The sequence below is a fragment of the Bombina bombina genome, chromosome 8 (genome assembly GCF_027579735.1).
Source record: "Bombina bombina isolate aBomBom1 chromosome 8, aBomBom1.pri, whole genome shotgun sequence".
In the NCBI taxonomy this organism is placed as follows: Eukaryota; Metazoa; Chordata; class Amphibia; order Anura; family Bombinatoridae; genus Bombina; species Bombina bombina.
In genome coordinates, this window is record NC_069506.1 from 272,202,550 (window position 1) to 272,225,141 (window position 22,592).

The following is a 22,592-nucleotide window of genomic DNA, read 5'->3' on the forward strand; positions in this document are numbered from 1 at the left end:
GCTGATAATCCTTTGTCCAAGCCCTCTTGGAGAAAAGACAATATTCTAGGAATCCTAACTTTACTCCATGAGTAAGTCTTGGATTCACACCAATAAAGATATTTACTCCATATCTTGTGGTAGATTTTCCTGGTAACAGGCTTTCGTGCCTGTATTAAAGTATCAATGACTGACTCGGAGAAGCCACGCTTTGATAGAATCAAGCGTTCAATCTCCATGCAGTCAGTCTCAGAGAAATTAGATTTGGATGATTGAAAGGACCATGTATCAGAAGGTCCTGTCTTAGAGGCAGAGTCCATGGTGGAAAGGATGACATGTCCACTAGGTCTGCATACCAAGTCCTGCGTTGCCACGCAGGTGCTATCAGAATCTCCGATGCTCTCTCCTGTTTGATTTTGGCAATCAGTCGAGGGAGCAGAGGAAACGGTGGAAACACATAAGCCAGGTTGAAGAACCAAGGCGCTGCTAGCGCATCTATCAGCGTCGCTTCTGGGTCCCTGGACCTGGATCCGTAACAAGGAAGCTTGGCGTTCTGGCGAGACGCCATGAGATCCAACTCTGGTTTGCCCCAACGATGAATCAACTGAGCAAACACCTCCGGATGGAGTTCCCACTCCCCCGGATGGAAAGTCTGACGACTTAGAAAATCCGCCTCCCAGTTCTCCACGCCTGGGATATGGATTGCTGACAGGTGGCAAGAGTGGTACTCTGCCCAGCAAATTATTTTTGAGACTTCTAACATCGCTAGGGAACTCCTGGTTCCCCCTTGATGGTTGATGTAAGCCACAGTCGTGATGTTGTCCGACTGAAATCTGATGAACCTCAGGGTTGCTAACTGAGGCCAAGCCAGAAGAGCATTGAATATCGCTCTTAACTCCAGAATATTTATTGGAAGGAGTTTCTCCTCCTGAGTCCACGATCCCTGTGCCTTCAGGGAATTCCAGACTGCACCCCAACCTAGAAGGCTGGCATCTGTTGTTACAATTGTCCAATCTGGCCTGCGAAAGGTCATACCCTTGGACAGGTGTACCCGAGACAACCACCAGAGAAGAGAATCTCTGGTCTCTTGATCCAGATTTAGCAGAGGGGACAAATCTGTGTAATCCCCATTCCACTGACTCAGAATGCATAATTGCAGCGGTCTGAGATGAAGGCGCGCAAATGGCACTATGTCCATTGCCGCTACCATTAAGCCGATTACCTCCATACACTGAGCTACCGAAGGGTGCGGAATGGAGTGAAGAACACGGCAAGCATTTAGAAGTTTTGATAACCTGGACTCCGTCAGGTAAATTTTCATTTCTACAGAATCTATAAGAGTCCCTAAGAAGGAGACTCTTGTGAGTGGGGATAGAGAACTCTTTTCCTCGTTCACTTTCTACCCGTGCGACCTCAGAAATGCCAGAACTATCTCTGTATGAGACTTGGCAACTTGAAAGCTTGACGCCTGTATCAGGATGTCGTCTAGATACGGAGCCACCGCTATGCCTCGCGGTCTTAGAACCGCCAAAAGTGAGCCCAGAACCTTTGTAAAGATTCTCGGGGCTGTAGCCAACCCGAAGGGAAGAGCCTGTTGGTAATGCCTGTCTAGAAAGGCAAACCTTAGAAACCGATGATGATCTTTGTGAATCGGTATGTGAAGGTAGGCATCCTTTAAGTCCACTGTGGTCATGTATTGACCTTCTTGGATCATGGGTAGGATGGTCCGAATAGTTTCCATTTTGAAAGATGGAACTCTGAGGAATTTGTTTAAGATCTTTAGATCCAAAATTGGTCTGAAGGTTCCCTCTTTTTTGGGAACCACAAACAGATTTGAATAAAAACCCTGTCCTTGTTCCGTCCGCGGAACTGGATGGATCACTCCCATAACTAGGAGGTCTTGCACACAGCGTAGGAATGCCTCTTTCTTTATCTGATTTGCAGATAGCCTTGAAAGATGAAATCTCCCTTGTGGAGGGGAAGCTTTGAAGTCCAGAAGATATCCCTGAGATATGATCTCCAACGCCCAGGGATCCTGAACATCTCTTGCCCACGCCTGGGCGAAGAGAGAAAGTCTGCCCCCTACTAGATCCGTCGCCGGATAGGGGGCCGTTCCTTCATGCTGTCTTAGAGGCAGCAGCAGGCTTTCTGGCCTGCTTGCCTTTGTTCCAGGACTGGTTAGGTTTCCAGGCCTGCTTAGATTGAGCAAAAGTTCCCTCTTGTTTTGAAGCGGAGGAAGTTGATGCTGCACCTGCCTTGAAATTTCGAAAGGCACGAAAATTAGACTGTTTGGCCTTTGCTTTGGCCCTGTCCTGAGGAAGGGAGTGACCCTTACCTCCAGTAATGTCAGCAATAATTTCCTTGAAACCAGGCCCGAATAAGGTCTGCCCCTTGAAAGGAATGTTGAGTAATTTAGACTTCGAAGTCACGTCAGCTGACCAGGATTTAAGCCATAGCGCCCTACACGCTTGGATGGCGAATCCGGAATTCTTAGCCGTTAGTTTAGTCAAATGAACAATGGCATTAGAAACAAATGAGTTAGCTAGCTTAAGTGTTCTAAGCTTGTCAATAATTTCAGTCAATGGAGCTGTATGGATGGCCTCTTCCAGGGCCTCAAACCAGAATGCCGCAGCGGCCGTGACAGGCGCAATGCATGCAAGGGGCTGTAAAATAAAACCTTGTTGAATAAACATTTTCTTAAGGTAACCCTCCAATTTTTTATCCATTGGATCTGAAAAAGCACAACTATCCTCAACCAGGATAGTAGTACACTTTGCTAAAGTAGAAACTGCTCACTCCACCTTAGGGACCGTCTGCCATAAGTCCCGTGTAGTGGCGTCTATTGGAAACATTTTTCTAAATATAGGAGGTGGGGAAAAAGGCACCCCCGGTCTATCCCACTCCTTGCTAATAATTTCTGTAAGCCTTTTAGGTATAGGAAAAACATCAGTACACACCGGTACCGCAAAGTATTTATCCAGCCTACACAATTTCTCTGGTACTGCAACTGTGTTACAGTCATTCAGAGCAGCTAATACCTCTCAAACAGTCACAACAACTGCCACAGCTCTACTGTGGCTTTTTACCTCCCTCAAAAACGACTTTGAAGCCTTTTGAGCCCTCCAGAGATGTCCTGGATCATGCAGAGGGAAGCTGAATGTCAGTATTTTTATCTGCACAGAAAAGCACTAAAAAAGGCCCCTCCCACTCATATTACAACAGTAGAAAGCCTAAGGAAACTGTTACTAGGCAAAATTCAAGCCAGCCATGTGGAAAAAAACTAGGCCCCAATAAGTTTTATCACCAAATACATATAAAAACGATTAAACATGCCAGCAAACGTTTTATATTACATTTTTATTAGAGTATGTATCTCTATTAATAAGCCTGATACCAGTCGCTATAACTGCATTTAAGGCTTTACTTACATTAGTTCGGTATCAGCAGCATTTTCTAGCAAATTCCATCCCTAGAAAAAACATAATTTATGCTTACCTGATAAATTCCTTTCTTCTGTAGTGTGATCAGTCCACGGGTCATCATTACTTCTGGGATATTACTCCTCCCCAACAGGAAGTGCAAGAGGATTCACCCAGCAGAGCTGCATATAGCTCCTCCCCCCTACGTCACTCCCAGTCATTCGACCAAGGACCAACGAGAAAGGAAAAGCCAAGGGTGAAGTGGTGACTGGAGTATAAATTAAAAAATATTTACCTGCCTTAAAAACAGGGCGGGCCGTGGACTGATCACACTACAGAAGAAAGGAATTTATCAGGTAAGCATAAATTATGTTTTCTTCTGTTAAGTGTGATCAGTCCACGGGTCATCATTACTTCTGGGATACCAATACCAAAGCAAAAGTACACGGATGACGGGAGGGATAGGCAGGCTCTTTATACAGAAGGAACCACTGCCTGAAGAACCTTTCTCCCAAAAATAGCCTCCGATGAAGCAAAAGTGTCAAATTTGTAAAATTTGGAAAAAGTATGAAGCGAAGACCAAGTTGCAGCCTTGCAAATCTGTTCAACAGAGGCCTCATTCTTGAAGGCCCAAGTGGAAGCCACAGCTCTAGTAGAATGAGCTGTAATTCTTTCAGGAGGCTGCTGTCCAGCAGTCTCATAAGCTAAACGAATTATGCTACGAAGCCAAAAAGAAAGAGAGGTAGCGGAAGCTTTTTGACCTCTCCTCTGCCCAGAGTAAATGACAAACAGAGAAGACGTTTGTCGAAATTCCTTAGTTGCCTGTAAGTAAAATTTTAGAGCACGGACTACATCCAGGTTGTGCAGTAGACGTTCCTTCTTTGAAGAAGGATTTGGGCATAAAGAAGGAACAACAATCTCTTGATTGATATTCCTGTTAGTAACTACCTTAGGTAAGAACCCAGGTTTAGTACGCAGGACTACCTTATCCGAATGAAAAATCAAATAAGGAGAATCACAATGTAAGGCTGATAATTCAGAGACTCTTCGAGCCGAGGAAATAGCCATTAAAAATAGAACTTTCCAAGATAACAACTTTATATCAATGGAATGAAGGGGTTCAAACGGAACGCCCTGTAAAACATTAAGAACAAGGTTTAAACTCCATGGTGGAGCAACAGTTTTAAACACAGGCTTAATTCTGGCCAAAGCCTGACAAAAAGCCTGGACGTCAGGAACTTCTGACAGACGTTTGTGTAACAGAATGGACAGAGCTGAGATCTGTCCCTTTAATGAACTAGCAGATAAACCCTTTTCTAAACCTTCTTGTAGAAAAGACAATATCCTAGGAATCCTAACCTTACTCCAAGAGTAACCTTTGGATTCACACCAATATAGGTATTTACGCCATATCTTATGGTAAATCTTTCTGGTAACAGGTTTCCTACCCTGTATTAAGGTATCAATAACTGACTCAGAAAATCCACGTCTTGATAAAATCAAGCGTTCAATTTCCAAGCAGTCAGCTTCAGAGAAGTTAGATTTTGATGTTTGAAGGGACCCTGTATCAGAAGGTCCTGTTTCAGAGGTAGAGACCAAGGTGGACAGGATGACATGTCCACCAGGTCTGCATACCAAGTCCTGCATGGCCACGCAGGTGCTATTAGAATCACTGATGCTCTCTCTTGTTTGATTCTGGCAATCAATCGAGGAAGCAACGGGAAGGGTGGAAACACGTAAGCCATCCTGAAGTCCCAAGGTGCTGTCAGAGCATCTATCAGGACTGCTCCTGGATCCCTGGATCTGGACCCGTAACGAGGAAGCTTGGCGTTCTGTCGAGACGCCATGAGATCTATCTCTGGTTTGCCCCAACGTCGAAGTATTTGGGCAAAGACCTCCGGATGAAGTTCCCACTCCCCCGGATGAAAAGTCTGACGACTTAAGAAATCCGCCTCCCAGTTCTCCACTCCCGGGACGTGGATTGCTGACAGGTGGCAAGAGTGAGAGTCTGCCCAGCAAATTATCTTTGATACTTCCATCATAGCTAGGGAGCTTCTTGTCCCTCCCTGATGGTTGATGTAAGCTACAGTCGTGATGTTGTCCGACTGAAACCTGATGAACCCCCGAGTTGTCAACTGGGGCCAAGCCAGGAGGGCATTGAGAACTGCTCTCAATTCCAGAATTTTTATTGGCAGGAGACTCTCCTCCTGACTCCATTGTCCCTGAGCCTTCAGAGAATTCCAGACGGCACCCCAACCTAGAAGGCTGGCGTCTGTTGTTACAATTGTCCAGTCTGGTCTGCTGAATGGCATCCCCCTGGACAGATGTGGCCGAGAAAGCCACCATAGAAGAGAATTTCTGGTCTCTTGATCCAGATTCAGAGAAGGGGATAAGTCTGAGTAATCCCCATTCCACTGACTTAGCATGCACAGTTGCAGTGGTCTGAGGTGTAAGCGTGCAAAGGGTACTATGTCCATTGCCGCTACCATTAAGCCGATTACCTCCATGCATTGAGCCACTGACGGGTGTTGAATGGAATGAAGGGTGCGGCAAGCACTTTGAAGTCTTGTTAGCCTGTCCTCTGTCAGGTAAATCTTCATTTCTACAGAATCTATAAGAGTCCCCAGGAAGGGAACTCTTGTGAGTGGAACGAGTGAACTTTTCTTTTCGTTCACCTTCCATCCATGTGACCTTAGAAATGCCAGCACTAACTCTGTATGAGACTTGGCAGTTTGAAAGCTTGAAGCTATGGAGCTACCGAGATTCCCCGCGGTCTTAGTACCGCCAGAAGAGCACCCAGAACCTTTGTGAAGATTCTTGGAGCTGTAGCCAATCCGAATGGAAGAGCCACAAACTGGTAATGCCTGTCTAGGAAGGCAAACCTTAGGTACCGATAATGATCTTTGTGAATCGGTATGTGAAGGTAAGCATCTTTTAAATCTACAGTGGTCATGTATTGACCCTCTTGGATCATAGGTAAAATTGTCCGAATAGTCTCCATCTTGAACGATGGAACTCTTAGGAATTTGTTTAGGATCTTTAAGTCCAGGATTGGTCTGAAAGTTCCCTCTTTTTTGGGAACCACAAACAGATTTGAGTAAAACCCCTGTCCCTGTTCCGATCGTGGAACTGGATGGATTACTCCCATTAACAAGAGCTCTTGTACGCAGCGTAGAAACGCCTCTTTCTTTGTCTGGATTGTTGACAATCTTGACAGATGAAATCTCTCTCTTGGAGGAGAGTATTTGAAGTCCAGAAGGTATCCCTGAGATATTATCTCTAGCGCCCAGGGATCCTGAACATCTCTTGCCCAAGCTTGGGCGAAGAGAGAAAGTCTGCCCCCCACTAGATCCGATCCCGGATCGGGGGCCCTCAATTCATGCTGTTTTAGGGGCAGCAGCAGGTTTCCTAGTCTGCTTGCCCTTGTTCCAGGACTGGTTAGGTTTCCAGCCTTGTCTGTAGCGAGCAACAGCTCCTTCCTGTTTTGGTGCAGAGGAAGTTGATGCTGCTCCTGCTTTGAAATTACGAAAGGAACGAAAATTAGACTGTCTAGTCTTGGCTTTGGCTTTGTCCTGAGGCAGGGCATGGCCTTTACCTCCTGTAATTTCAGCGATAATCTCTTTCAACCCGGGCCCGAATAAGGTCTGCCCTTTGAAAGGTATATTAAGCAATTTAGACTTAGAAGTAACATCAGCTGACCAGGATTTTAGCCACAGCGCCCTGCGTGCCTGAATGGCGAATCCTGAATTCTTCGCCGTAAGTTTAGTAAGATGTACTACGGCCTCCGAAATGAATGAATTAGCTAGTTTAAGGACTCTAAGCCTGTCCGTAATGTCGTCCAGAGTAGCTGAACCAATGTTCTCTTCCAGAGACTCAATCCAGAATGCCGCTGCAGCCGTGATCGGCGCAATGCATGCAAGGGGTTGCAATATAAAACCTTGTTGAACAAACATTTTCTTAAGGTAACCCTCTAACTTTTTATCCATTGGATCTGAAAAAGCACAGCTATCCTCCACCGGGATAGTGGTACGCTTAGCTAAGGTAGAAACTGCTCCCTCCACCTTAGGGACCGTTTGCCATAAGTCCCTTGTGGTGGCGTCTATTGGAAACATTTTTCTAAATATCGGAGGGGGTGAGAACGGCACACCGGGTCTATCCCACTCCTTAGTAACAATTTCAGTAAGTCTCTTAGGTATAGGAAAAACCTCAGTACTCGTCGGTACCGCAAAATATTTATCCAACCTACACATTTTCTCTGGTATTGCAACTGTGTTACAATCATTCAGAGCCGCTAACACCTCCCCTAGTAATACACGGAGGTTTTCCAGTTTAAATTTAAAATTTGAAATATCTGAATCCAGTCTGTTTGGATCAGAACCGTCACCCACAGAATGAAGTTCTCCGTCCTCATGTTCTGCCACCTGTGACGCAGTGTCTGACATGGCCCTAATATTATCAGCGCACTCTGTTCTCACCCCAGAGTGATCACGCTTACCTCTTAGTTCTGGTAATTTAGCCAAAACCTCAGTCATAACAGTAGCCATATCCTGTAATGTGATTTGTAATGGCCGCCCAGATGTACTCGGCGCTACAATATCACGCACCTCCCTCTGAGCGGGAGATGTAGGTACTGACACGTGAGGCGAGTTAGTCGGCATAACTCTCCCCTCGTTGTTTGGTGAAATTTGTTCAATTTGTACAGATTGACTTTTATTTAAAGTAGCATCAATACAGTTAGTACATAAATTTCTATTGGGCTCCACTTTGGCATTGCAACAAATGACACAGGTATCATCCTCTGAATCAGACATGTTTAACACACTAGCAAATAAACTTGCAACTTGGAAATACAATTCAATTAGAATAATATTAAAACGTACTGTGCCTTTAAGAAGCACAGAAGATCTATGACAGTTGAAAATTAATAAATTGAAACAGTTATAGCCTCAATCCTTGTAAACAACACAACTTTAGCAAAGGTTTAATCCCATTAGCAAAGATAACAAATTCTGAAAGCAGGAAACAAATTACAGAATAAACGTTTTTTATCTCAGTCAAACTATAATTCTCACAGCTCTGCTGAGAGAAATTACCTCCCTCAAAATAAGTTTTGAAGACCCCTGAGCTCTGTAGAGATGAACCGGATCATGCAGGGAATACAATGAGTTGCTGACTGAAATATTTGATGCATAGTAAAAGCGCCAAAAAACGGCCCCTCCCCCTCACACACAGCAGTGAGGGAGAACAGAAACTGTCAGAAAAACAGATTAAGCAACTGCCAAGTGGAAAAATAGTGCCCAAACATTTATTCACACAGTACCTCAGCAAATGAAAACGATTTTACATTCCAGCAAAAACGTTAAACATAATCTCTAGTTATTAAACAGCTTTATGTATTTCTTACAGTGTAATTCTAGTGAAGTACCATTCCCCAGAATACTGAAGTGTAAAGTATACATACATGACATTATATCGGTATGGCAGGATTTTCTCATCAATTCCATTGTCAGAAAATAAAAACTGCTACATACCTCTATGCAGATTCATCTGCCCGCTGTCCCCTGATCTGAAGTTTACCTCACTCCTCAGATGGCCGAGAACAGCAATATGATCTTAACTACTCCGGCTAAAATCATAGCAAAACTCTGGTAGATTCTTCTTCAAACTCTGCCAGAGAGGTAATAACACACTCCGGTGCTATTTTAAAATAACAAACTTTTGATTGAAGATATAAAACTAAGTATAATCACCATAGTCCTCTCACACATCCTATCTAGTCGTTGGGTGCAAGAGAATGACTGGGAGTGACGTAGGGGGGAGGAGCTATATGCAGCTCTGCTGGGTGAATCCTCTTGCACTTCCTGTTGGGGAGGAGTAATATCCCAGAAGTAATGATGACCCGTGGACTGATCACACTTAACAGAAGAAATATTAACTGCACATACCTTATTGCAGGAAAACCTGCACGCCATTCCCTCTCTGAAGTTACCTCACTCCTCAGAATATGTGAGAACAGCCATGGATCTTAGTTACTTCTGCTAAGATCATAGAAAACGCAGGCAGATTCTTCTTCTAAATACTGCCTGAGATAAACAGTACACTCCGGCACCATTTAAAAATAACAAACTTTTGATTGAAGAATAAACTAAGTATAAAACACCACACTCCTCTTACGACCTCCATCTTGGTTGAGGCTTGCAAGAGAATGACTGGATATGACAGTTAGGGGAGGAGCTATATAGCAGCTCTGCTGTGGGTGATCCTCTTGCAACTTCCTGTTGGGAAGGAGAATATCCCACAAGTAATGGATGATCCGTGGACTGGATACACTTAACAAGAGAAAATCACCATTTAATAGTAACAAAGCATAACGTTTTGGCCCCCCAAAAGAGCCTTGGTCACATGCAGCAAGTCATAACAGACAGGCATAAAATATAACACAGCAAGAGTGCCTTAAATACCCCCACCCACCAATCAGATACGTTACACAGAACTGCCAAAACAAAGTATACAAAACACAGCTGAATGGCATATCTAACTAATCCGACCGTGAGCGGCCGTTCGTAACCATGGTGACAGTGTAGTAAACCGCACGCAAGCCCATGCGCGTGTGTGCGTAGTGACGCCATCGCTCCAAACGTGAGTTGTCATGGAAACCTGAACACAAAGACATCAATACACAATGCTGAAGTATCATCTGTCCAATCGGATGTGAGCAATCAGCCCAACCCATATCAATCAGGAAAATAACCATGGCAACCACATGGAAGCACGATAACCACTAATATACCTTACAATAAAATAATAAAAATTGATTACAAGTGTGTCAATAACTGTTACCATAGGCAGATATCTTACTAGCCCTAAAGGTGATAGCAACCTAGAGCAATGTATAATTATGCCAGAATATCCAACCATGTAACCATGGCAACAGGTATGCTGATCCTGTGTTATTTAAAACGTACCTATTACATCCTAAAATTTAAAAACATGTACTGTCAGGATACATAGATACAGATATAATATAACTATATGTCATACTTTGTAAGCCAAAATTAGCTATACATTATTAGACCCACAAGTCAAAATGAAGTGTATAATAGAACATCAATATCTTGTATCCTCGTATATAAGCTAGTGTACACTAGCATACAACTATCAACAGCGTGCTAAGGGAGTTGGTAGAAGCTGATATAACAGATGAGAGGAAGCCCACAGTCACTTGTAAAAGCAGCTATAATCGATCATCACATTAAGGCCTCTGGGAATGATAGTATCTAGACGATAAATCCAACGTGACTCCATCTTCAATATATATATATATATATATATATATATATATATATATATATATATATATATATATATATATATATATAGAGAGAGAGAGAGAGAGAGAGAGAGAGAAAGAAAAAGACAACGATACAGTAACGATGTCTAATACAGAAAGAGAGAGAGAAAAAAAAAGACACAATGATACAGTAACGATGTCTAATACAGAGAGAGAGAGAGAGAGAGAGAGAAAAAGACACAACGATACAGTAACAATGTCTAATACAGAAAGAGAGAGAGAGAGAGAGAGAAAAAAAAAGACAAAACGATACAGTAACGATGTCTAATACAGAAAGAGAGAGAGAAAAAAAAAAAAGACACAACGATACAGTAACGATGTCTAATACAGAAAGAGAGAGAGAGAGAGAGAGAGAGAGAGAGAGAAAAAAAAAGACACAACCATACAGTAAAGATGTCTAATACAGAAAGAGAGAGAGAGAGAGAGAAAAAGACACAACGATACAGTAACGATGTCTAATACAGAAAGAGAGAGAGAGAAAAAAAAAAAGACACAACGATACAGTAACGATGTCTAATACAGAGAGAGAGAGAGAAAAAAACAGAATTTATGCTTACCTGATAAATTACTTTCTCCAACGGTGTGTCCGGTCCACTGCGTCATCCTTACTTGTGGGATATTCTCTTCCCCAACAAGTAAGGATGACGCCGTGGACCGGACACACCTATGTTGGAGAAAACAGAATTTATGCTTACCTGATAAATTACTTTCTCCAACGGTGTGTCTGGTCCACGGCATCATCCTTACTTGTTGGGGAAGAGAATATCCCACAAGTAAGGATGACGCCGTGGACCGGACACACCTATGTTGGAGAAAAGACTAAGATACAGTAACGATGTCTAATACAGAAAGAGAGAGAAAAAAAAGACACAACGATACAGTAATGATGTCTAATACAGAAAGAGAGAGAGAGAGAAAAAAAGACACAACGATACAGTAACGATGTCTAATACAGAAAGAGAGAGAGAGAGAAAAAAAAGACACAATGATACAGTAACGATGTCTAATACAGAAAGAGAGAGAGAAAAAAAGACAACGATACAGTAACGATGTCTAATACAGAAAGAGAGAGAGAAAAAAAGACAACGATACAGTAACGATGTCTAATACAGAGAGAGAGAGAGAGAGAGAAAAAGACACAACGATACAGTAACGATGTCTAATACAGAAAGAGAGAGAGAGAAAGAGAGAGAGAGAAAGACACAACGATACAGTAACGATGTCTAATACAGAAAGAGAGAGAGAGAGAGAGAGAGAAAAAAAGACACGACGATACAGTAACGATGTCTAATACAGAAAGAGAGAGAGAGAGAGAGAGAAAGAAAGACACAACGATACAGTAACAATGTCTAATACAGAAAGAGAGAGAGAGAGAGAGAAAAAAAGACACAACGATACAGTAACGATGTCTAATACAGAAAGAGAGAGAGAGAGAGAAAAAGACACAATGATACAGTAATGATGTCTAATACAGAAAGAGAGAAAAAACAGAATTTATGTTTACCTGATAAATTACTTTCTCCAACGGTGTGTCCGGTCCACGGCGTCATCCTTACTTGTGGGATATTCTCCTCCCCAACAGGAAATGGCAAAGAGCCCAGCAAAGCTGGTCACATGATCCCTCCTAGGCTCCGCCTTCCCCAGTCATTCGACCGACGTAAAGGAGGAATATTTGCATAGGAGAAATCATATGATACCGTGGTGACTGTAGTTAAAGAAAATAAATTATCAGACCTGATTAAAAAACCAGGGCGGGCCGTGGACTGGACACACCGTTGGAGAAAGTAATTTATCAGGTAAACATAAATTCTGTTTTCTCCAACATAGGTGTGTCCGGTCCACGGCGTCATCCTTACTTGTGGGAACCAATACCAAAGCTTTAGGACACGGATGAAGGGAGGGAGCAAATCAGGTCACCTAGATGGAAGGCACCACGGCTTGCAAAACCTTTCTCCCAAAAATAGCCTCAGAAGAAGCAAAAGTATCAAATTTGTAAAATTTAGTAAAAGTGTGCAGTGAAGACCAAGTCGCTGCCTTACATATCTGATCAACAGAAGCCTCGTTCTTGAAGGCCCATGTGGAAGCCACAGCCCTAGTGGAATGAGCTGTGATTCTTTCAGGAGGCTGCCGTCCGGCAGTCTCGTAAGCCAATCTGATGATGCTTTTAATCCAAAAAGAGAGAGAGGTAGAAGTTGCTTTTTGACCTCTCCTTTTACCAGAATAAACAACAAACAAGGAAGATGTTTGTCTAAAATCCTTTGTAGCAGCTAAATAGAATTTTAGAGCACGAACTACATCCAAATTGTGCAACAAACGTTCCTTCTTTGAAAGTGGATTCGGACACAAAGAAGGCACGACTATCTCCTGGTTAATGTTTTTGTTAGAAACAACTTTCGGAAGAAAACCAGGTTTAGTACGCAGAACCACCTTATCTGCATGGAACACCAGATAAGGAGGAGAACACTGCAGAGCAGATAATTCTGAAACTCTTCTAGCAGAAGAAATTGCAACCAAAAACAAAACTTTCCAAGATAATAACTTAATATCAACGGAATGTAAGGGTTCAAACGGAACCCCCTGAAGAACTGAAAGAACTAAATTGAGACTCCAAGGAGGAGTCAAAGGTTTGTAAACAGGCTTGATTCTAACCAGAGCCTGAACAAAGGCTTGAACATCTGGCACAGCTGCCAGCTTTTTGTGAAGTAACACAGACAAGGCAGAAATCTGTCCTTTCAAAGAACTTGCAGATAATCCTTTCTCCAAACCTTCTTGAAGAAAGGATAGAATCTTAGGAATTTTATCTTGTCCCAAGGGAATCCTTTAGATTCACACCAACAGATATATTTTTTCCATATTTTGTGGTAGATTTTTCTAGTTACAGGCTTTCTGGCCTGAACAAGAGTATCAATGACAGAATCTGAGAACCCTCGCTTTGATAAGATCAAGCGTTCAATCTCCAAGCAGTCAGTTGGAGTGAGACCAGATTCGGATGTTCGAACGGACCTTGAACAAGAAGGTCTCGTCTCAAAGGTAGCTTCCATGGTGGAGCCGATGACATATTCACCAGGTCTGCATACCAAGTCCTGCGTGGCCACGCAGGAGCTATCAAGATCACCGATGCCCTCTCCTGATTGATCCTGGCTACCAGCCTGGGGATGAGAGGAAACGGCGGGAATACATAAGCTAGTTTGAAGGTCCAAGGTGCTACTAGTGCATCTACTAGAGTCGCCTTGGGATCCCTGGATCTGGACCCGTAGCAAGGAACCTTGAAGTTCTGACGAGAGGCCATCAGATCCATGTCTGGAAAGCCCCACAATTGAGTGATTTGGGCAAAGATTTCCGGATGGAGTTCCCACTCCCCCGGATGAAATGTCTGACGACTCAGAAAATCCGCTTCCCAGTTTTCCACTCCTGGAATGTGGATTGCAGACAAGTGGCAGGAGTGAGTCTCCGCCCATTGAATGATTTTGGTCACTTCTTCCATCGCCAGGGAACTCCTTGTTCCCCCCTGATGGTTGATGTACGCAACAGTCGTCATGTTGTCTGATTGAAACCGTATGAACTTGGTCTTTGCTAGCTGAGGCCAAGCCTTGAGAGCATTGAATATCGCTCTCAGTTCCAGAATATTTATCGGGAGAATAGATTCTTCCCGAGACCAAAGACCCTGCGCTTTCAGGGGTCCCCAGACCGCGCCCCAGCCCACCAGACTGGCGTCGGTCGTGACAATGACCCACTCTGGTCTGCGGAAGCTCATCCCCTGTGACAGGTTGTCCAGGGACAGCCACCAACTGAGTGAATCTCTGGTCCTCTGATCTACTTGTATCGTCGGAGACAAGTCTGTATAGTCCCCATTCCACTGACTGAGCATGCACAGTTGTAATGGTCTTAGATGAATTCGCGCAAAAGGAACTATGTCCATTGCCGCTACCATCAAACCTATTACTTCCATGCACTGCGCTATGGAAGGAAGAGGAACAGAATGAAGTATTTGACAAGAGTTTAGAAGTTTTGATTTTCTGGCCTCTGTCAGAAAAATCCTCATTACTAAGGAGTCTATTATTGTTCCCAAGAAGGGAACCCTTGTTGACGGAGATAGAGAACTTTTTTCTACGTTCACTTTCCACCCGTGAGATCTGAGAAAGGCCAGGACAATGTCCGTGTGAGCCTTTGCTTGTGGAAGGGACGACGCTTGAATCAGTATGTCGTCCAAGTAAGGTACTACTGCAATGCCCCTTGGTCTTAGCACCGCTAGAAGGGACCCTAGTACCTTTGTGAAAATTCTTGGAGCAGTGGCTAATCCGAACGGGAGTGCCACAAACTGGTAATGCTTGTCCAGAAATGCGAACCTTAGGAACCGATGATGTTCCTTGTGGATAGGAATATGTAGATACGCATCCTTTAAATCCACCGTGGTCATGAATTGGCCTTCCTGGATGGAAGGAAGAATTGTTCGAATGGTTTCCATTTTGAACGATGGAACCTTGAGAAACTTGTTTAGGATCTTGAGATCTAAGATTGGTCTGAATGTTCCCTCTTTTTTGGGAACTACGAACAGATTGGAGTAGAACCCCATCCCTAGTTCTCCTAATGGAACAGGATGAATCACTCCCATTTTTAACAGGTCTTCTACACAATGTAAGAATGCCTGTCTTTTTATGTGGTCTGAAGACAATTGAGACCTGTGGAACCTCCCCCTTGGGGGAAGCCCCTTGAATTCCAGAAGATAACCTTGGGAGACTATTTCTAGCGCCCAAGGATCCAGAACATCTCTTGCCCAAGCCTGAGCGAAGAGAGAGAGTCTGCCCCCCACCAGATCCGGTCCCGGATCGGGGGCCAACATCTCATGCTGTCTTGGTAGCAGTGGCAGGTTTCTTGGCCTGCTTACCTTTGTTCCAGCCTTGCATTGGCCTCCAGGCTGGCTTGGCTTGAGAAGTATTACCCTCTTGCTTAGAGGACGTAGCACTTGTGGCTGGTCCGTTTCTGCGAAAGGGACGAAAATTAGGTTTATTTTTGGCCTTGAAAGACCTATCCTGAGGAAGGGCGTGGCCCTTGCCCCCAGTGATATCGGAAATAATCTCTTTCAAGTCAGGGCCAAACAGCGTTTTCCCCTTGAAAGAAATGTTAAGCAATTTGTTCTTGGAAGACGCATCCGCTGACCAAGATTTTAGCCAAAGCGCTCTGCGCGCCACAACAGCAAAACCAGAATTTTTCGCCGCTAACCTAGCCAATTGCAAAGTGGCGTCTAGGGTGAAAGAATTAGCCAATTTGAGAGCATGAATTCTGTCCATAATCTCCTCATAAGAAGAAGAATTATTATTGAGCGCCTTTTCTAGTTCATCGAACCAGAAACACGCTGCTGTAGTGACAGGAACAATGCATGAAATTGGTTGTAGAAGGTAACCTTGCTGAACAAACATCTTTTTAAGCAAACCCTCTAATTTTTTATCCATAGGATCTTTGAAAGCACAACTATCTTCTATGGGTATAGTGGTGCGTTTGTTTAGAGTAGAAACCGCCCCCTCGACCTTGGGGACTGTCTGCCATAAGTCCTTTCTGGGGTCGACCATAGGAAACAATTTCTTAAATATGGGGGGAGGGACGAAAGGTATACCGGGCCTTTCCCATTCTTTATTTACAATGTCCGCCACCCGTTTGGGTATAGGAAAAGCTTCGGGGGGCCCCGGGACCTCTAGGAACTTGTCCATTTTACATAATTTCTCTGGAATGACCAAATTCTCACAATGATCCAGAGTAGATAACACCTCCTTAAGCAGAGCGCGGAGATGTTCCAATTTAAATTTAAATGTAATCACATCAGGTTCAGCTTGTTGAGAAATTTTCCCTGAATCAGAAATTTCTCCCTCAGACAAAACCTCCCTGGCCCCCTCAGACTGGTGTAGGGGCACTTCAGAACCAATATCATCAGTGTCCTCATGCTCTTCAGTATTTTCTAAAACAGAGCAGTCGCGCTTTCGCTGATAAGTGGGCATTTTGGCTAAAATGTTTTTGATAGAATTATCCATTACAGCCGTTAATTGTTGCATAGTAAGGAGTATTGGCGCACTAGATGTACTAGGGGCCTCCTGTGTGGGCAAGACTGGTGTAGACGAAGGAGGGGATGATGCAGTACCATGCTTACTCCCCTCACTTGAGGAATCATCTTGGGCATCATTTTCTCTAAATTTTGTGTCACATAAATCACATCTATTTAAATGAGAAGGAACCTTGGCTTCCCCACATACAGAACACAGTCTATCTGGTAGTTCAGACATGTTAAACAGGCATAAACTTGATAACAAAGTACAAAAAACGTTTTAAAATAAAACCGTTACTGTCACTTTAAATTTTAAACTGAACACACTTTATTACTGCATATGTGAAAAAGTATGAAGGAATTGTTCAAAATTCACCAAAATTTCACCACAGTGTCTTAAAGCCTTAAAAGTATTGCACACCAAATTTGGAAGCTTTAACCCTTAAAATAACGGAACCGGAGCCGTTTTTATATTTAACCCCTTTACAGTCCCTGGTATCTGCTTTGCTGAGACCCAACCAAGCCCAAAGGGGAATACGATACCAAATGACGCCTCAGAAAGTCTTTTCTATGTATCAGAGCTCCTCACACATGCATCTGCATGTCATGCTTCCCAAAAACAAGTGCGCAATAGAGGCGCGAAAATGAGACTCTGCCTATGATTAGGGAAAGCCCCTAGAGAATAAGGTGTCCAATACAGTGCCTGCCGGTTATTTTACATAGTTCCCAAGATTAAAATAATTCCTCAAGGCTATGGAGTATAAAATATGCTTATATATAAATCGTTTTAGCCCAGAAAATGTCTACAGTCTTAAAAGCCCTTGTGAAGCCCTTTTTTCTCTTTATGTAATAAAAATGGCTTACCGGATCCCATAGGGAAAATGACAGCTTCCAGCATTACATCGTCTTGTTAGAAATGTGTCATACCTCAAGCAGCAAAAGTCTGCTAACTGTTTCCCCCAACTGAAGTTAATTCCTCTCAACAGTCCTGTGTGGAAACAGCCATCGATTTTAGTAACGGTTGCTAAAATCATTTTCCTCTTACAAACAGAAATCTTCATCTCTTTTCTGTTTCAGAGTAAATAGTACATACCAGCACTATTTTAAAATAACAAACTCTTGATTGAATAGTAAAAACTACAGTTAAACACCAAAAAACTCTAAGCCATCTCCGTGGAGATGTTGCCTGTACAACGGCAAAGAGAATGACTGGGGAAGGCGGAGCCTAGGAGGGATCATGTGACCAGCTTTGCTGGGCTCTTTGCCATTTCCTGTTGGGGAGGAGAATATCCCACAAGTAAGGATGACGCCGTGGACCGGACACACCTATGTTGGAGAAAGACACAACGATACAGTAACGATGTCTAATACAGAGAGAGAGAGAGAAAAAAAGACAACGATACAGTAACGATGTCTAATACAGAGAGAGAGAGAGAGAGAGAGAGAAAAAAGACACGATAATACAGAAAGAGAGAGAAACACAACGATACAGTAACGATGTCTAATACAGAGAGAGAGAGACACAACGATACAGTAACGATGTCTAATACAGAGAGAGAGAGAGAGAGAGAGAGAGAGAGAGAGAGAAAGACAACGATACAGTAACGATGTCTAATACAGAAAGAGAGAGAGAGAAAGACACAACGATACAGTAACGATGTCTAATACAGAAAGAGAGAGAGAGAGAGAGAGAGAAAGACAACGATACAGTAACGATGTCTAATACAGAGAGAGAGAGACACAACGATACAGTAATGATGTCTAATACAGAAAGAGAGAGAGAGAAAGACACAACGATACAGTAACAATGTCTAATACAGAGAGAGAGAGAGAGAGAGAGAGAGACAACGATACAGTAACGATGTCTAATACAGAAAGAGAGAGAGAGAGAGAGAAAGACAACGATACAGTAACGATGTCTAATACAGAAAGAGAGAGAAAGAAAGACACAACGATACAGTAACGATGTCTAATACAGAAAGAGAGAGAGAGAGAGAGAGAGAGAAAGACAACGATACAGTAACGATGTCTAATACAGAAAGAGAGAGAGAGAGAAAGACAACGATACAGTAACAATGTCTAATACAGAAAGAGAGAGAGAGAGAGAGAAAGACACAACGATACAGTAACGATGTCTAATACAGAAAGAGAGAGAGAGAGAGAAAGACAACGATACAGTAACGATGTCTAATACAGAAAGAGAGAGAGAGAAAGACACAACGATACAGTAACAATGTCTAATACAGAAAGAGAGAGAGAGAGAGAGAGAGAAAGACAACGATACAGTAACAATGTCTAATACAGAAAGAGAGAGAGAGAAAGACACAACGATACAGTAACGATGTCTAATACAGAAAGAGAGAGAGAGAAAGACACAACGATACAGTAACGATGTCTAATACAGAAAGAGAGAGAGAGAAAGACACAACGATACAGTAACAATGTCTAATACAGAAAGAGAGAGAGAGAGACACAATGATAGAGAAATAGTGAAACTAAAAAGTAAAAAACAAACCACATGTGCAGTGGAAAGAGGATGTGATGAGAAAGGGTTAAAGGGAAAGGTTAGAGGAAATAAGATGGGAGAGAACATTGATCATAAATGATTCTGATTGCTGTTATAAGAGCATCAAAGCACAATCTAAACACAAAAGAATTATGTATTATAAATGGATGTCCCAGTACATAATAAAACTACTTTTCTGTTTTTACTGTTCTGGATGCTGGTTCCTACTAACTGATAAAGCTGTGGGTGTTGTCAATAGCCAGTGAGCAAGTGACAACTTACAGTACATGAAACCAAAACGTTTCTTTCATGATTCAGATAGAACATACAATTTTAAGCAAATTTCCCATTTACTTCTATTATCTAATATGCTTCACTCTTGGTATCCTATTTTGAAGGAGCAGCAGTGCATTATTGGGAGTTTGACAGTGAAACCCTGTATGACCGGACCCTTTTCATGTTGTGTGATCTCTGGTCTAGAAGGAATTGTTGATGTCATCAGTGGGCAGAATTTTAGCACGACTAGTATTTTCTATGCAAATGATTCACTAAAGCTCACTCATCAATGTATTCTTTAATAGACTGAAGAGATTGGAGAGGGCATTTAATAAATTCTGCCCAGCGTGATGTGAACATAAATCATCTGATACCGGTGTACGGACACATAATAGGTACACTTCATGCTGAGCCTCTAGAAATAATTAGAAATGTTATCCCAGCATGGTGATAAACAATATACATTGTGGTCCTTGTTGTGTCAGCATACGCTGGGAATCAGTGGACATTAATTCAAAAGCCATTTCACTTATTTTATCAAATTTTCTTTGTCCCTTTGTTGAAGAGCACATGTAGGTAGGCTCAAATGTGTGCATGTGTCCTCAGCACTATACGGCAGCAATGTTTGTAACAATATTGCTGCAAAAACTTCTACTGTATAGCACTCAAAACATGTGCATGCCCCTGAGCCTACTTAGGTATGCTCTTCAACAAAGGAAACCAATAGAACAAATTAAATAGTAACTTGTAAAGTTTTTTAATCATACTTTCTATCTGACTCATGAAAAATGTAAATTTGAATTTCATTTCTCCTTAGTAAAATTGTTTCGAGGTGATAATATATTTTGTTGCAGTGAGCAACTTACATGCATGAGGGCCTCATACTCTGATTCTATGTTCTCCAGCTCATTGCGCAGCCCAGCAATTTCCACATCTTTCTTAGTGGCAACTTGTTCAGATTCCACACGCAGCTTCTGCAGTGCCTGCTGGGAAATGGCTTTGCACAAAAACAGAAGGGTTTAAGCTTAAAACAAATATATATTTGATGAACGCATTAACTCTGACAAAATGCTTGTCTAGCTAACTCCTTCTGAGGATAACTTTATGTATACGCAGTGTATCTTCAGTTCATATACTGTATACTATGTTCCACCTCTACAGGAAAGCTATTTAATTTATCAACTACCTTTTCTGCACAATAGCGGACCCCCAAAAATTACCCATAAACAAGCAAATCACTCAAAAAAACAAAATTTATGCTTACCTGAATTTTTCTCTTGTGGTGTATCCAGTCCGCGGATTCATCCATTACTTGTGGGATATTCTCCTTCCCAACAGGAAGTTGCAGAGCTGTCTATATAGCTCCTCCCCTACCTACCACCCCCAGTCATTCGACCGAAGACATGCAAGAAAAAGGAGAAACTATAGGGTGCAGTGGTGACTGTAGTTTAAAAATAAAAAACACCTGCCTTAAAATGACAGGGCGGGCCGTGGACTGGATACACCACAAGAGAAAGAAATTTATCAGGTAAGCATAAATTTTGTTTTCTCTTGTAAGGTGTATCCAGTCCACGGGTTCATCCATTACTTGTGGGATACCAATACCAAAGCTTTAGGACACGGATGAAGGGAGGGACAAGGCAGGAACTTAAACGGAAGGCACCACTGCCTGCAAGACCTTTCTCCCAAAAATAGCATCCGAGGAAGCAAAAGTATCAAATTTGTAGAATTTAGAAAAAGTATGAAGCGAAGACCAAGTCGCCCCTTACAAATCTGTTCAACAGAGGCCTCATTTTTAAAAGCCCATGTGGAAGCTACCGCTCTAGTGGAATGAGCTGTAATTCTTTCACGAGGCTGCTGGCCAGTAGTCTCATAAGCTAAACGGATTATGCTTCTCAGCCAAAAAGAAAGAGAAGATGCCGAAGCCTTTTGGCCTCTCCTCTGCCCAGAGTAGACAACAAACAATGCAGATGTTTGATGAAAATCCTTAGTAGCTTGTAAATAAAACTTTAAAGCACGAACCACGTTAAGGTTGTGTAATAGACGTTCCTTCTTTGAAGAAGGATTAGGACATAGTGACGGAACAACAATTTCCTGATTGATATTCTTATTAGATACCACCTTAGGAAGAAATCCAGGTTTGGTACGCAACACTACCTTATCTGTATGGAATATCAGATAAGGGGAATTACACTGTAAGGCAGATAACTCTGAAACTCATTGAGCCGAAGAGATAGCTACCAAAAACAGAACTTTCCAAGATAAAAGCTTGATATCTATGGAATGCAGAGGTTCAAATGGAACCCCTTGAAGAACTTTAAGAACTAAATTTAAACTCCATGGCGGAGCAACAGGTTTAAACACAGGCTTGATTCTAACTAAAGCCTGACAAAACGCCTGAACCTCTGGAACATCTGCCAGACGCTTGTGCAAAAGAATAGACAGAGCAGAACTCTGTCCCTTTAAGGAACTAGCTGACAATCCCTTCTCCAATCCTTCTTGGAGAAAAGATAATATCCTACGAATCCTGACTTTACTCTATGAGTAACCCTTGGATTGACACCAATGAAGATATTTACACCATATCTTATGATAGATTTTCCTTGTGACAGGCTTTCGAGCCTGAATTAAGGTATCAATGACCGACTCGGAGAAACCACGTTTTGATAAAATCAAGCGTTCAATCTCCAAGCAGTCAGCCGCAGAGAAATTAGATATGGATGTTTGAATGGACCTTGGAGTAGAAGGTCCTGCTCTCTCCTGCTTGATCTTGGCAATCAGACGAGGGAGGAGAGGAAATTGTGGGAACACATAAGCCAGGCTGAAGGACCAGGGCACTGCTAGAGCATCTATCAGCGCTGCCTGGGGATCCCTTGACCTGGACCCGTAACAGGGAAGCTTGGCGTTCTGACGAGACGCCATCAGATCCACTTCTGGTTTGCCCCATAGTTGAATCAGCTGGGCAAATACCTCCGGATGGAGCTCCCACTCCCCCGGATGAAAAGTCGGCCGACTTAGAAAATCCGC

General features: G+C 42.7%; 1 protein-coding gene across 6 annotated transcripts in view; it reads right to left on the reverse strand.

Moving 5' to 3' along the window:
- Nucleotides 1-22,592, reverse strand: part of CCDC153 (coiled-coil domain containing 153) — a 61,557-nt gene that overhangs the window by 2,641 nt on the left and 36,324 nt on the right. For all 6 annotated transcript variants that reach the window (XM_053691359.1, XM_053691364.1, XM_053691360.1 and 3 more), the window contains one exon: nt 20,432-20,562. In XM_053691359.1, the coding sequence (XP_053547334.1) occupies nt 20,432-20,562 (131 nt within the window). The remainder of the gene's footprint in view (nt 1-20,431; nt 20,563-22,592) is intronic.